Raw genomic sequence first — 16675 nt, 5'->3', positions numbered from 1 at the left:
CCCTCCCTCCCTCCCTCCCTCCCTCCCTCCCTCCCTCCCTCCCTCCCTCCCTCCCTCCCTCCCTCCCTCCCTCCCTCCCTCCCTCTTTTTTTAGCTCAGAAAAAGTTGTGTATCCAAAAGTAAAAGTACGCAAGTTTTTTCTTTTTTGATACTAATATATGTGTCCTTGGCTAATTCGGAGTCCAGCGAATAGTTCCAGATTGCAGTGCAGTTTTGAACTATTATTGACCTGCTTTGGTTTAGTGTGAAGTAATGGGCAGACAGAGCTTTGAGGTTTGTATCATTCAGTGCCCCAAACAGTAATTAGAGGGCTGTTGATAAAGATGCTATGAAATTGGATGAGCTGGTGAAGATTTAGATAAATATTAGAAATTTAAGTAAGTATTAAGTAAATATTTGACGATTCTAAACATGCGTTCCAATGATGTCAGAATTCCTCTTGAACAGAAAGGATGCTACTTAATTGTCATCATTTTAGGAAATACTGAGTGGACAGGGACGGGGTGAGGGTGGCCAGAGGCCGGTGGTATAGGCCCCTTCTCTGTGATTCCCCCCCTTTTTCAGAGCATGCGCCTTGCTCTTCAAGTGCAAGGGTACAGACCTGACAGCTTGGTTGTCGACAGGGAGGTCATATTTTTAAAGGCTTGGTTCAATTTTAGGATGAACTTTTTGGACATCAGCAATTATTTTTTTTCTCACCCCCCAACCCTCCCCCACCCTAAAAAGAGTTCATTATCCTGAGTTTGGAAAAGGGGGAAAAGGGGAGTAATTAGCAGGAACGGGCAGAGTGGCAACGCTTAGGGGGAAAGTGTCAGAAGCCCCCCTCCCCTCCCTTTCTCCCCCCCCCCAAAGGCGCCTGGATGTTAGGGGGAATCCCCCCCAGGCACCGAGTGGCTCGTCTGAGAGGCAAGTTTCTTTTCAAGCTTTAGCCACCTGTGTGCTGCGCTCCCGGTGGAAGAGGTGACTCGGGAAAAGGGAGAGGCCAGACCCAGGGCTCGGGAGCCCTTGTCGGGGAGGCTGCGGGTTAAAATACCCCCAGAAGTCAGAGCTTCTGAGATGCGGAGGCCGCTCCGCCCGGGCACGTTCCCGGGGTTGGAGCCCGCCGTCCTCGAGGCTGGCTCGCCCTGGAGCCGGCTGACACCTCCGCAGTTTGCCAGGGGTCCTTCCTTTCCATCGTTTCCCCTCTCACCTCCCCGCCCCCAAAGTGGCCCCCCCGCCGCGCTCCGCCCGCACAGCCCGCGCGCCCCGGAGGGTTATCGGGCTCCCCACGCGCAGCGCCCGCTTCCTCCGACTCCAGCCCGGCGCCCGGGCAGCCCCGCCGCGGCCCGGGAGCCCCCTCCGAGCCCCCTTCTCCCGCTCCCCGCCCCCGCGCCGCGGGCTCCGCGCCCCGCCCGCCCCCCCGCGGGCCCCCGGCGCAGGTTTAATCCCGGGGCGGACCTGCCGCTGGGCTCGTCCGCGCGCTCAGCCTCGCCGCCGGCCCCAAGAAGTGGAATCTGCCCCGAAACTCTCGGCGGCTGGAGCCCGCGGACTGGGCATGCTCAGAAGCCAGGGCTGGCTTCGGTCTCAAGTAGGAAGCTTTCGCACTCGGGAGGCAGCGGCGACTTTGGGGAAAGTTGATCCGAGAGGGGAGGACGCCCCCAGGCGCGCAGCGGCGTCGGGCGGGAGCCCCCGGCAGCCGGAGGAGCATGGGCACCCTGCGGGATTTACAGTACGCGCTCCAGGAGAAGATCGAGGAGCTGAGGCAGCGGGATGCTCTCATCGACGAGCTGGAGCTGGAGTTGGATCAGAAGGACGAACTGATCCAGAAGCTTCAGAACGAGCTGGACAAGTACCGCTCGGTGATCCGGCCGGCCACCCAGCAGGCGCAGAAGCAGAGCGCCGGCACCTTGCAGGGCGAGCCGCGCACCAAGCGCCAGGCGATCTCCGCGGAGCCCACCGCCTTCGACATCCAGGATCTCAGCCATGTGACCCTGCCCTTCTACCCCAAGAGCCCGCAGTAAGCAGGGGTTACGCGCCGGCCATGTGGCGCCCTGTCGGTGGGGAGCCGCGGGTCCCTGCGTTGTCTGTCCCCCCCCGCCCCCCCGCTGGCCGTGTCTGCCCTCCCTCAGAAATGTCTCATGTTAAGGGGGCACCACTTGCGGGGCTCTGCACGTTTCCGGAGCCAGGCTCGCCGCACCTACGTTTGCCTTCGTGTCTTTGTCAGATTTCAGGCTGTTTTTTTGGTTTTTTTTTAATATGTGCATATGCGTTCGTGTGTGCCACCTACTGTACCTAGAGTTCGAATGCGCCCCAGGTGTGTGTCCGGCTGTGTGTATGCGAGCGAGTGTGAGAAGCCCGAGAAAAATCCCATCTCCCAAATGCCTTGGCGGAGCTGCCCAGCCGGAAAATCCTAAATGCAGGCTCATCAGACTCGAAATGCGTCTGCTATCACCCTTACTTTCCGTGCTTTTGTGGCTCTCCCGGGTTTCTGTACCTGCTGGCCCTTCAGGCTGGTACCCCTGGAACCTGATGCTCTGTCATCATCAAAGTGCCAAAAATAAGCAAATGCGCATATAAAAGGGAAGATTTTTTTTTTTTTTTTTTGATTTACCGAATTGGATGACATTTGCAATCCACAAATGGAAGCCTAGTCAGTTGATTTCTTAAAAATCTCTTCACAACATCAGAGGGAGGAGAATATTGCTTATTTCCCTTAAGGAAACTGCATGATGTTACTCAGGGGGCACCTGCTTCTCCCAAGAGGGTTGCGTGTTTCCAGGGTCAACTATAGGGAAGCAGGGCTACCTTTCTGCCGGTGTAGACACATGGTTTGCCTCACTCCTGGCTTCTGATGCAACCACTCCGGTATTGCTGTAGCATTTCAGAGAGCTGTGTAGTTTCGATGTCAGGGGGTGGGAAAATGGAATGAAAGTTGTTCTACACCATGCAACTCAGAGTTCGTCTGGAGAGTAAAGAGGCAAGAGCAAGGTTCATATAGAACGGGCACCCGAGTGAATGCTATTTGTAATTAAGAGATAATGACATAGCTGATAAAATGAAGGATTTCGATCCCCTGTTCCTAACTACATCCCATTGGCTGGATGACGTGTTACATAATAATACAAGGTCCCTGGGAACCCTTCACTCCATAAACACAAGGGACTAATATAAGGAGAAAGAGCCAATACTTGATTATCTCCATTAGTATTGGCTGTATTTCGGGGAGCTCGAGAGTATGTGGTGATTATACTTTTGAGAACTTAGAGTTGTACCTATACTTGTTGGTTCCCATAGAGCATGCGCCGTTTCTCTCGCAGGTTTAGCTTAAACGAGGAGTTTTTATTTGAGAGAGTGAGGGAGAGACAGTAAGGATAAACATCTCTGAGGTTCTGACTTCGCCCGGTTGCCTTAATAGTTCGGTGGACTTAGATCTGCCTTAGAAACCCGAATGGTCTGTATCCACTTCACCTTTCTCTGGCGAATTAGTTTACAGTCCCGATATCTTGCCTGTTTTAGCTCACCCAGGTACGGGGCCTTCTCTCCTGGGCCACGTTTGGCATAATGAAAAAATAGCTCAAAGGCAGCTCTCTGCATCTTTAAGCAATTCCCTAGGATCTCATTCTAGTATTTGCAGGACTTTGGAGTAACACAGAGCAAACTCCACTCTTATATAAGGACCATTTTAATAGGTTTTATGATGAACCATGATCAAGCTAGCTGATAATGGCAGTAAAGCGTTGTTTCAGATGGGATGTAAAGGAATGTAGGCAGTAAGGAGCGAGCTGAAGTTTTAGAAGTCTTTTAGTGCTTGGCATGAAGAACAACTTTTTTTTGTTTTTAAAGAACAGATTTTTTTTGTTTTTAAAGCCCATGGTGGAAAATGAAATGAGTGTGGCAGGTAATTCTGCTGTAATAAACATTTTGTCTTTGGAACAATGTTGTGCATTCTGATATTTAATAACTTGTGCTTTAAAGAAGTAAGCTATGAAGGTATCACCATGATGATTTTGGTGATTCTGAAGGATTCTATTGAAGAAAATGATAGCATGTGCTCTAAGCTTAAATAATTTTGGAAAAACATCTGTTCTTTTTTCACACTTACATAAAGAAAGTGAGAATAAAATCAGCTTAAGTGGCAGAGTGTACCTCTCAAGAGGAAGGGAAGTGTATTGTATGCAAAATGATTACTGTTATGTCATTTGAATGATTGTGCAAGATAGCTCCACAAAGATATTAGGAACACTTGCCGAAGTGAAGAAGATGTGTTTGATTTTAAATTTATTTCACTTTAAATAATTTGATTATACGGACTTAACTGTTAGCAAGTGTTTGTTTTTATATTTCATCTTTAGTGAAACTCGAACTTAGTCATCTTTCTTAAACTTACACACAGATTATCCTGAGTTCAAGTTAAAACGAAACCTTTTAAATAGTATAAAATTGACTTTAACTTCATGTACATGTTGGTTTTCTGTTCTCTTTCCATTAAATGTAGGTAACTGTTCTGCTCAATTATCTGATGAATATAAATATGTTTGTTTACTTTTTGCTTACTGAGGTTGCCTTCTGAGGATAATGTTTTTTATTTTTAAACTTCTGTTTTTAGTGTTTTTTGATCTCTAAAAAATAATGTAAAATTAAAATTAACTTATTTACTTAGATTGTCTTAACATTTTTGGTTTAAAGTTTCCCCATTAAAGTGGGAATTGGAGGGAAGGCGTGGTCAGATCCCAGCAGACAGTCAGGGCCCTCCTGCTGCACCTGTGAGGTGGGCAGAGTGCTTTTGTTTGTCTCCTTCTGGCCTGTATAGAAACAGCCCTTAAGCCCTTTTTCTGTTATGCATTTGAAGCAAAGAACTGATGTAGCAAATTGGAATCCAAATTCCGCTGCTACCAAATAATGACTTGAGAGTTAAAACTATTAGTCTATATATTTTGAAGAAAATTGAGCAAGTAAAGTCTTAAAGATGAGAAAAATATCTATTTTGTGAGGTCAGACAGATCAAATTTGTATTATTATGGGCTTTTAAAGCAATTTTATTTTGTAATATTTCATTCCTGAAAATTAAGTCTGTAATAGCACATTCAGTATCTGCTGTCATGATCCAAACCTCTTACCCATGGTAAACATTCTCCAGCCCTTTCTGTTTTGCTGTTGCAGGGTTCCGTGTCACTTAGTTGGGCTACGTAGACTTGAGTTCCTATCAAAAGTGGTGTCTCTGTATTCTTGTTAAGCTGTTGCTTTTCACCTCAGAGGTAGGTACATTTCATAGAATGATGATGTTTTGTTATATTTCACTTTTCGATTGTGAAGTACTTTGGAAGAACTGAGGATAAAAAGAAATATTTTCTTATTTTTCAGGAGGCAATAATTTTAAGATTTTATATGAACTTTTAAACCTTCACACTAGTTCATCTCAAGGGAAATGGAATCTTCCTACAGGCTGTATGTTAAATTCTGTAGGAAGTTGAGAGAATTTAACACTTTAGTGTAATCAAAGATGGTATAATATTAAAACAGATTTCTTCAAAGGTAGTGATTAAATTTCAAGTGTGCCCTACAGCTCAGTTCAGTACTTTGGTGGTATGTCTTCCATGTGCAAGCTGTCGTCAGGCATTGGATGTGAGAGATATATAGATCCTACCATCAGGGAGTTAACAAAGAGTTAACAATGCTGCACAAGTAAATATTCTAGAAAGTAGAGTAAGGCAAGTCACAGAGGAGATACTTAACACGGCAAATATAATTGAGCCCATTTAATTTTATGGTATCAGAAACTCTTGTGGAAATGGAGATGTTTAAAGTAAATATGTATTTGGAGGATGGCCACGATTTAGTGGTGATGGGGTTAGAGGGGTGGGGCGGGGATTGGGAGGGCCATCAGCCAAATGGGATAGACAGCAAAAGAGAGCAGAGCGTACATCGGGGGAGTAACAGCAACTAGTGGCTGTTCCAGAACATCATAGTGGGAAATGAGAGAAAGCTCGTTTAGGCCAGAGAGAATGAGAATCTTAGTTTCTGCTTTATAAAGTAGGTAGGAGGGCATTTCTGCTTGTGTTTAGAATAATCAAGATGCATGTGTGTTTTACCAGAGGACTAATTGTTACCCATTAGTAAAGCTCTGAATCTCCTATTGTCAGTCTAATCCAGTCCTGATAACAGCCTTAACTATTCCAGCTGGGTAAAAGTGTTTAATTTAACCAATCAGCAGATGATTAAAACTCTTAAAGAAACCCCGGTCCACTCTTAATAGAAAACAAGTTCCTTCTTCCACTCACTTCAAACTGCTCCCATTGAAAATAATCTAATTTTATGCCACAGGCTATCATTGCAGATTCCTCACATACCTGGGCAAATGGGACACGAGAACTGGACCTGAAGTTGGTGTTTGAAATTCATCTTTCTTCTTGTGGAAGAGTTAAATTCCTACTTAACGTTATTCTAATAGACTTCCCTATTTAAGTTAGTTTGACGTTACAGTCTATGCAGTAATTTGAAGTTGTAGAGGCTTTTATAAAAAATGTATGAGAACAGGTTGCTAAAACCCTATGTAGGAAGCACAGTCAAGTTGTGCGCCCCTCCAAGGGGGCTTGTAATGAAAATACTGACGAGCCCTGAAAGAGAGCCGCTCTAGAGACTGCCTGAGAATACAAATGACCAACTTCCTTGCTCGACTGGGCCACGTTTCCAAGCTACTGCGAACTCCTCATTTCACTGAAGAGTTGGGTTTGGATTCGTAATGGGAAAGGGTGGGAGGAGGCAGAGGATGTTTCTGTTGTTGCTGTTTGCAGGTTATAAGGCATATGGAAACATTTTTTTCCCTTGTCTGCCTAGCAAAGGAGGGTCTCCATGGTATCCTAGCAACCAGTTTGAACACTGGGCTGCTGCTCTTTCTGGCATCTCTACCATAGGTATTGCTGCCCACCCCGGGGAGCCAGACCTGCGGCTGGCACTCAGACCCTCAGACCCGAGTCTTCCAAGCGCGGAGAACACCAGACAATATGATAAATAAGCACATGCTGCAGGCAGCGTTTACCAGGCTCTCAGCAGCTTATTATGCAGTCACATCCGTGGCATTTTGAACCCTAGTCTCAATTGTTGAGCTGGCGCTGCTGGCCACCCCTTCCCCGACAGCACCTCTCTGCTTCCTCGCACCCAGCCTCCTGACAGCACTTCTTCCCTCTCACCGTCTTCTACAATGACTGCATTCCTCCGCATCTCCTGAAAATTTGTTTTCTGAGAAGTATGTGCAGCCTATTCGAACTCCCGAAGTGTAATTTTGTTCGGAAGAGCAGAGGAATGTTCTCCCTCCAAAACCGTCGTATAAATATAAACAATAGCACAAAAACTGTAGCTACACAAAACAGATGTTTAACCAAAGGTGGGACTAGTAGCATACTTCCAAAAGTGTCCTGTTTCTGAATGGATTGTGTAATCATAGTCATTTATATGAAGGAAGCAGGAGAGTGGAGTGGGAAGAAGAGGTGTGTGTGTGGCGGGGGCAGGGCAGGAAAGGGCAAAGCCAGATGAGCATTGTTAAAGCTGTGCCACGTTTGCAAAGAAGTTGGAAAGGAGGAATGGGCTTTGAGGGTGAAGAAGCAGGCGAGGAGACTGGGACGGAACTTGCAAGTTGGATAGTGCTTTGCGGGTGAAGACAGCCACAGCGGGGAGGCAGCCAAATCGGAGTATGTGGAAAGCTTGCCTCCGGGTGTGGGAGCTATCCTGGGATTTTGGCAGAAAACCATTAAGATTTTTCCCTTTGGGCCAATGCTGGCTTTGAAGCTTCATGTTGTTCCTTTCAAATATCCTGTAGTCTGGTACCAGGAGGGCTTGGTGGTTGGGGGCAGTCCTTAGGGCAGAAAAAGGAAGGAGGAGAGCGAGTCAGCGCACCGCTGTTTCTGAAGGAATGGGCCAGAATGGCCCTGCCCTTCATCATCACAATGGCTCACATTTATTGAGCTCTTGCTCCTCTGTGTGGGGCATCTATGGCTTTCCATAGATGGTGGTTTTCAGCAAGCAACCCCGTGAGGAAGACTCCAGAGTATCCCCATTCCACAGCCCTGAGGTGCCGGACACAAGCTCAGAGAAGCTAAGTCAGTTGCTCAAGGTCACACGCTTTGTAAGAGGCTGCGTCAGAATTTGAACTCCAGGGGTTCTCCTTAACCATTAGGTTCTCCTGCTTCCCAAAGGGGCGTGAGGATTAGGCAACTGCACGAAAACCCAGTGAGTCACATATAGGCTGTTCTCAGGGGAGTGTATCTGTTCGCCAGCAATTAAGTAGGAAGTGAAGTACTTAGGAGGAAGTGGAAGAAATAAGATAGGACAGTGGTTTCCAAACTTTGCTGCACATTAGAATCATCTGGGGAGCTTTTAAAAAAACCCAATGCTTAGGTTTTACCCCAAACCAATTAAAATCAGAATGTCTGGGAGTGGAAGCCAGCCATCATTATTTTTAAAGATGCCTTAGATAATTTCAATGTGCAGCAAAATTTGGGAACCACTCTGATAGGAGCACAAGAGGGTGTGTGTGTCTGTGTGTGTGTGTGTGTGTGTGTGTGTTTAAACAAAGGATGAAGATAAACTTTCCACTTAAAGACTAGAATGTTTCCACTGACTAAAACTTTTCAGCTCTAGGGGCTTGCAAAAGCAGATTCCCTGTGCCTCCCCCAATTATAGGTGTATACTATTTAGTAAATGTCCCACTTTTTATTCTTCTAAATGAATGATCAGTACCATTCCTAACCCATAGGTTCTGAACCTGGACTGCATATTAGAATCTATGTGTGTCCCTCTAGGAAATGTTAAAAAATATCTTTCCTGGGGTGCCACTTCCAGAGATTCCATTCCATTGCTCTTGGGTGGACTTGAGGTGCAGGTACGTTGTTTTAGCTCCCAAGGTGATCGTAATATACAGCCAGGACTGAGAGCTTTTTAATAGCGTATTCAACTTCAGTTGTTACTGGTTATTTGAATTTTCATTCTTTTAAAAAGCACTTTCCTTGGCCCCTTTCTGCCAGCCCAAATCCCCTGCTTGCAGTGCAGCCGGGCAGCTCCAACTCCCCTTCCCCATAGCAGCTGCACCTGTCGGTTTCCCCTGGATCTCTGGTGTTAACTGTACGGACCTGGAGCACGAAAATTGTCAGCAGCTCTGTTCAACGGGAAAGTATATTTCCTTTTTTCTGCCAGCCACGAGTCCTGGCTCCCGTTCAAATATGACACTTTAGGATCAGCCATCATCCCAAGTTTGTTTCCACTTTCACTGGGGCAGCTGCCTCGTTAGCCAATGAGACTGTTTCCTTGGGTCCCAGACGCTTCTATGAAATTTTAAGTATATGAAATTGAGACAATGCTGAGCCCCCCTTGGAAGAGCAGGACCGGGCTTGTAGTGCCTCTCCTTCTGGTATGTGGTGTCTCTGCAGTCGGCTACAGTGTGTTTTTTTTTACCCCTACAGATATTTTATCCTTTTAAGGCAAACAGCCTGAGATCAGGCTGAGGAGTACTTTCCAAGGAGGCTTCAGAGAGAGCAGGGCGAGCACAGCAAGCTCTCAGCCTCTTTTCCGGATGGGTTGGTTTGAGGGTACCGATCTGGGCACTGCTGGCAGATGAGAGGTCTGAGATAACACCACACTCTCCGTAGGGCCCTCAGGAAGGCTCGGGGTGTGTGTGTGGGGGGGTTGGGTTGGGACTTTGGACCCCCTGTGGTCACAACCTCCCTGCTGCCCCATTGCCAGCTCTTTGGGTCTCTTTCTTGCCCTCTTTCCGCTCATCGTGATAAAAACTCCTCAAGATGTTCCTAATTGTCTCTGATCGGAGCCTGTTTACATTTGTAATTTAGTCACTATCTTCTCAGGTGAGGATCAGCCCATACAACACTTTATGTACGCGATGGAAATAGCTAGTATAATTGCAAATACTTTGTGGTAAAAATAATCTTCTCAGAATGGGAGTCAGTGAGAAGCTCTCTTGTCTCTTTCCCCTCCTTGTAAAATATGAAAATGTATTCAGCTGACAGATAGCATGTTAGAGCAGAGTAGATGTAATAAGGCTGCCCAGAGGATTGGGGACATTAATTACGCAGGGAAGTTAATCATAAGGAAAGTAAACACTTTCATTATGAATCCAGCTTCATGTGGTGCATTTGGTTATTGGACCTAAATGGGAAGGATAAGAGGAATTAGCAATAATAAAGAAACACGAACAAAAAGCATGTGTTCACTTATATGACTTAGCCGTTAATATGATGGGCACGAGTTGGTGATAGGACGCTGTTTCTTAGAGTTCTTATAATCCAAGATATGAAAGGACTGGCATTAGTATAGAAAAAAATCAGTGACAATTTAGTGTCAATCTATTCAGCTACTACTTTCAGCTCCATCAAATTTTTAATAAATGTTAATTTCCTTTGCCAGTCTAAAGATCATAAATGCTAATTAAACTTCACCAGCCTTGCTTCTAGAGAGATGCAGTTTTATTGACTTCTATGTGGAGGTGGAGTAACTTAAGTCTAGCAAAAGCAGAAGTAAAGAGCTTAAATTATTAATATGTGTCAAAAGCAGATCTCCTAATGCTACTGAGCTTCTAATGTTCAGTTTTCTCACTTCCAGTCCATACCCGCTCTTTAGGAGTAGCACCGAATTTCTTCGAACGTGAAGTAATTAGAGCATCAGCCAGTCAGTTTAATTTGGTCAATTGTATTAAATGTCAGTGATGATAAATACACCTCAGTGAAGCAAAATACTTCTGCTGTTTTCTGAAACTATTGTAATATGGTAATGCCAAGCTCTCACCAGATCTAGGCCAGGAATAATGATATACTGTAAGGGAAAAGCATCTCCATTCCGGATATACTGTATATCATCTTAATGGTCCAGCTCTATCAATAAATTATGGTTTTCACAATGCTTCTAAATCTGGAGTGAGGGGAAAGACAAAAAGATTGTCATGACAAGAAAGAAAAATAGGAATCCTGAATGTTGCCCCTCTGGAGTTAGTTACTGATGGACTGGAGTGTGGATTGGCCATTCTAATGTACAGGCTAGCACACTTCCACACTTCCATCTTCATAAGGCACACTTTGCCCAAATCGCTGGTGCCTGAGCAACACATTTCATATCATGGCGAGGCGGAAAAGCTGGCCTCATATTAGACTTGTGCTGGTTTGACAGGGTGTCACTGTATCCTTCACAGAGGAATATTAAACATCTGAAAGTGACAGGTACCATTTTGCTAAGCGCTTGATGGCAACTCATTATGTCAAATGGGAGGAGAGAAAAAATGCGTTGGAATACACTCCCGAGTGTCCACTGCATGCATATTGGGCAGGGAACATTATTTGAATCATGGCCTTCGTTTTAGGTCATTGCTCTTGTTTTATTTAGGAACTGTCTGAGGATACCAAAGCGCAGAAAAGTCAGTCCGCAGACACTCAGATAAGTAAGAATAGTTTTTGGCCGGGAGGTCCATTCAGTGAATTCCTCTTTATTTGGAGTAAGTGGGTTTTATTTAATTGGACTTTTTCAGTTCTGAATTGTTAGAGGAAAACCACTTTTTCTCTTCCCCCATAAAGTATGGTACAGTGCAAAATGAAAGAACTGCTTAAAGTTTCTAATCATTCATTTAATACTTACCTTTATAAAAATGTAATGCCGCCCTGGCCAGTGTGGCTCAGTTGGTTGAGCGTCATCCTATGCGCTGTCCCATGCACCGAGAGGTCACCCAGAGGTTCAGTTCTCAGTCAGGGAACATGCCGGGGTTGTGGGCTCAGTCCCCAGGAGGGGGTGTGCAGGAGGCAGCCGATCCAGTGTCTCTGTTTTTCTCCCTCTCCCTTCTTCTCTCTCTCTAAAGTAAATAAAAATATATCTTTAAAACAATGTAGTGCTGACTTTATCATACATTTATGTGAATAATGGTTCTTGTTATAGATCTGAAAAGCATTAGAATATTATGAAAGAAACTTGCTATGACTTTTTGTTTACAGTGGTAGCCTTGATCAAGAAATAGTTATTTTTCTTCAAAAATCTCACTTCAGACTTTTTGTTCTTCATAAAAGGAAAATATTACATGAAAATTTATAATCTGCCTGACTCTGCCTTCCAGATGTTTTATCATTACTTAGTATGGGGACCTATATTCTCTTTTGAAAGAAAGAAACAAGACCTAAATGATTCCTTGTTCATGTAGCACTGAATGGCATAAAACTAAATGGATATTATTTTGAAACAACCCTCATGAAAAGGAATGGCAAATAAATAAAATAAGCCACTGTGAACAGAGCATCTTTTATTAACTTTTGCCACCTCTTTGCATACTTCATGAATTCATCTAGCCGTTGCCCTTTCTTTGCTCTGCTTAAGATGTTAACATATTCATTCCCCCTCTTGTTGAGTTTTGGTAGGAAATGCCTAGCCTAATTAAAAAGTGGATTTTTTTTTATAGGGAGCTACTAAAGGAGTATAGTCTATGGCCTTTGAAATGATAATAATAATTAAAGAAAAAACTTCCAGGAATGGAGAGGTTAGGCAATTTAGAAGCATTATATATGTGTATTTGAGTATTTTTTACATGTTTGTGAATAATTATAAGAAATTATTTTAGAAAATTCTGATATTTGAAAAGTATCCTATTATATCCATGAAAAGTTATATTCTGTTTATAATATAATCATGGTGATTATAAGCAATGCACAGTTACCCTTCTGTACTCTCAGAAATGAAGAGGTTAAAATAACTTTTACTGAAATATCTTGGTGAAGATGCCACAGGAAGATGTGCAGAGAGGTGAATAAAGTGTTACACATGCCCAGAATCTTCATCCTGACATATAAAACAAAACACTGCTCATCAGAGAGATGGCCTCCTTTCTCAAGTGACCCTTTCCCTCCTGTGGCTTGTCTTGTTGCTTGGTACCACCACTGAAGTCCTGGGTCATGTTAATCATTTGTCATCACAGAGCAGTGCTCTATCTTCTGGCCTCCTAAGGGCTACTGTCAGTGTGATGGATGGAAAATAACTCAACTATACATTTATTTGTATTGGCAAGAGTGACATTCTCTGCTAGATGAGCTTAGAGGTTATTAAATAATATCTAGGTGAACTCTTGCTAGTGAATTTTTAAATCATCTATGGCAGGTACCCCCTCCCCCCCGCCTCCCCAGTTCCATTCCTTTTTGACTTTCCTTACTAGAGTTCAGAACTTCTTTTGGGAGTTCATTCCATTACTTTCTCATCTTGTAAGGGGAGAACATAATATTAAAAATGTCTCTCAACCTAAGCTCACTTTTTATTTTCTTCATATTTTTTCTTTCTTTCTGGACTTAAAATTTTTGTCATCACAGAAATCCATTATAAAGTGAAGGTAGTAATTGTTACATTTTAGCCGTGTCTTTAGTGGTCAGTTAGTGATGATGATTATGGTGAAAATGATTACTAAAAATATGTCTTATTATATCCTGCATATGGGCTCCCATTTAATTCTCACAGTCATCTCATTTTTTCAGATGGAGGAAATGAGGCACAGAAAAATTGAACACGTTGCCCAAAGTTGAAACAGTGGGCTAAAAATCACTCAAACTCAAACACAAGCCCATGTAACCCCAGGGCCCATGCTTGTTCTCCACGTACCATGTGGCTTATCTGATTATCCTAACAACTCTTTTTTTTTGGAGCAAGTTCTATTTTTCTTTTTTTTTGTATTAAATATACCTTTATTGATTTCGGAGAGAGGAAGGAAGAGAGTTGAAATATCAATGATGAGAGTCATTGATTGGCTGCCTCCTGCACACCTCCGACTGGGGATCGAGCCCGCAACCTGGGCATGTGCCCTGATCGGGAATCGAATCGCAATCTTCTGGATCTTAGGTTGATGTTCAACCTCTGAGCCACACCCGGCCGGGCACAAGTCTTATTTTCCATTCTCTTTTATAATTTTGTTCCTTTTATATAACTCTTTGATAATTTTTCATATACCTACGTTTTTTCATATGCGTCTACCCATGGTGACCATGAGTGTGTTCTCTTTTAGAGACCAGCACACCTGAGTATCACAGTAGTTCTGAAAATCATACTGTATTTCTGCTATATTCAAATTATTATCAAAAACAACTGCTTGTGCCTACAGCATTTTTGCCGTATCATACTTGTAAGTTTTCCCTATCTTGTACTTGCATATTTTGTTTTGTTGGATTAAAAATTTTAATTAGCCTGTGCTTATCCTTATTGAATCAAATTTCCATTTTAAAATCCGTCACTTTAGAATATATGCTAAAAAGGACACTGCCTTTTCTGGAATTCTTCCAACATGGATTGGGCCCAGTAAACCTGGGTTGGAGTCATGTTTCCAGTTTTCAGTATCTGACTTTATAGTGCTGTGACCTTTTCCTTCTTCATGTCCATCAAAGTTTGAATTTCTATAAGTTGGTCATTATTTGGTTAATATCTGTTTCCCCCCCAAAAGGTGGTGAATCCCATGAAAACAGAGCCAGTATCTCTTTCGCTCCATGTTGTATTCTGGTAGCCCAGAACAGGGCTGCCACACAGCCCTTAAAAATGCTTTGCCCTCGGGTGCTTCATCTTTTAAATTAAAAATATTTTTAAATGGGAAACTTCTGTCACTGGGCTCAGTAGAACTTGGTGGCATGTTTGCTTTGGCCAAACGAGTGCTTTACAAACTTTTAAACTTGAATGCCTTGGCCCACAGTTGTGAGATTCCCTGTGTTTCTCAAGTTCATCATAGCTCCTGACGCTACTGTCTTTTTTTTTTTTTTTTGGCTGAGCCAGCTGAGACTTTATTTTGGAAAAAAACACCTTGATTTGACTTTTAAGTTGAGGGCATAGGAAAAAGGTAGTACCCCTGGCAGTAAACTCCCCCACCCCAAAGGTGAGCTGAGGACTGAGGCTGGGTCTCAGCGGATCTTCTGTGCCCGCTGCTCCCTGCACAGCTCCTTTCCTGCAGGCTTGGAGGACAGGAGGGACCACAGTAGTCATTCACTTGGGCAGGACATGAGATGATTCAGACGAGAGCTTCACATCGCGGGTCTCAGTCTTCTTCACAATCACCGACTTGGAGGAGCTGGTGCGGCTGAAGGAGCCAGAGCTCCCGCCGGAGGCCAGGTCGGCCTGGAAGCCCATGCCATAGTTGGGGTTCCCGTAAGATGGGCTCAGCACACCTGAGTAGTCTTGGTGTGGATACTCATGTTCTGCATCCCAGCTTCCAGCCGGTTCTCCTCGCCCTCCAGCAGTTTCCTGTCTTCTCAAGCTCATGCCCTTTTTTTGTTTTACCTGTCTTGCCTCTGAAAACATTTGAATTTTTTGCTGGAAAACCTGGGATAACATAGTCTTTAAAAGCCCCTTTTAGTTTGAATCATCTGTAATTCTGTATTATCTTTCTAAGGAAGCATACTTGTCCTCTAATAAATATCCCGTCTCAAGCTCTGCAACATGAAACCTTGTAAATTGGTTGAGTAAATGGGTTGATTGTTGAGAAATACAAGCATGCAATTAATGGAAATAGTTATGGGAGAATCTTTTCAAGTTCTTAATTTCTTTTACAGATGCAGCCAGAAATCTCTCTAACAAAATCCTGTCAAGCTGAATATAATAACTTGCTAATTTTGACTATGCAAAAATTAATGTAGGTCTTAATATTATGAGACAACAGAGACCATCAAACTCATGATAAAATACAACTTCATTTGGCGCTTGCCTCAAAATTGATCTAACTAAAACGGACAATTTAAAGGCTAATTTTTGCTTGGCATATTGTCTTTTACCTCGTTAGGATGGAACCTGGGAACACCCAATCCTAGAAAACATGTTTTCATATGGTCATGTGCTTCTGTGAATGTCTGAGGTTATTTTCCTAAAAGGCCTCTGTACCAGTGCAACTGTATATCTTGCATCTAGCAAAATGGGGTTTGATAACAACTTATATTCATTAGTTAGAAAAATGGATTTACATGTGGTTTCATTTTTGCCTCAAAATATCTGAGTTAAAAAAGGAGAATGGGTCACATCCATTTTATAGACGAGATAATTAAGGATCAAAGAGATGAGGTAACACAACCCAAATTCAACAGCTCTTAAGCGACAACACTGTAAATGCAATAGGTCATCAGATTCTATTTATCTCCCTTTCTACACATAATGCAGTGTCAATGCATTCATGAGATTGCCTTGAGAATCCAGAGTCCTGTGGGTCAGCAGTGCCTTTGTGGAAAATACAAGCAGGGGAGGCTCAGAACACAGTGCCTACAATGGATAAGGTCATGGGCTCTGATTCAGTTGTTACTTGACTACTTATTAGTGTGTGGCGTTGAATCTGCCTGAGCTTCCATTTTTCTCATTTAGCTTCCATTTTTCTCATTAGAAATGAGGATTGAAACATATGCCATGATTAGAGATCATGTTTGTGAGTCCCTCAGTGCAGGGTCCAGATATAGCATGGGCTCCATAAACAGCATAAAGCACAAATTGTTGGGATTACCATTATGTTGTTATTTTAATTGAGTTTATTACACCAGATTCCATTGTTAAGGTTTTATAACCATCTCTCAAACAAACTGAAGAGCATGGAGTGGAAAGAGTTTCAGTAATGCCAAGGTTCTAGAGCAGAGGCCAGTGCAACCCAGTTGGCTTTGCTGGGTCTGATTCAGAGGACTGATGGACCGCAGAAATCCTACACGACTTCTTTGTGGGTTGA

General features: G+C 43.5%; 1 protein-coding gene across 2 annotated transcripts in view; it reads left to right on the top strand.

The window, feature by feature from the left end:
* The window catches only part of PRKG1 (protein kinase cGMP-dependent 1), a 949780-nt gene that overhangs the window by 68331 nt on the left and 864774 nt on the right, over positions 1-16675 (top strand). The window contains exon 1 of one of the 2 annotated variants that reach the window (XM_016220747.2): positions 1686-1996. The exons of the other annotated variant lie outside the window; for it this stretch is intronic. Within the exon in view, the coding sequence (XP_016076233.1) occupies positions 1686-1996 (311 nt within the window). Of the gene's footprint in view, positions 1-1685; positions 1997-16675 lie in introns of those variants that run through there. 2 annotated transcript variants of the gene reach the window in all.

Source organism: Miniopterus natalensis, chromosome 14 (genome assembly GCF_054644295.1).
Source record: "Miniopterus natalensis isolate mMinNat1 chromosome 14, mMinNat1.hap1, whole genome shotgun sequence".
NCBI classification, from domain to species: Eukaryota; Metazoa; Chordata; class Mammalia; order Chiroptera; family Miniopteridae; genus Miniopterus; species Miniopterus natalensis.
Note: the sequence above shows the minus strand (reverse complement) of the source record. Positions and strands in the feature narration are given on the sequence as shown.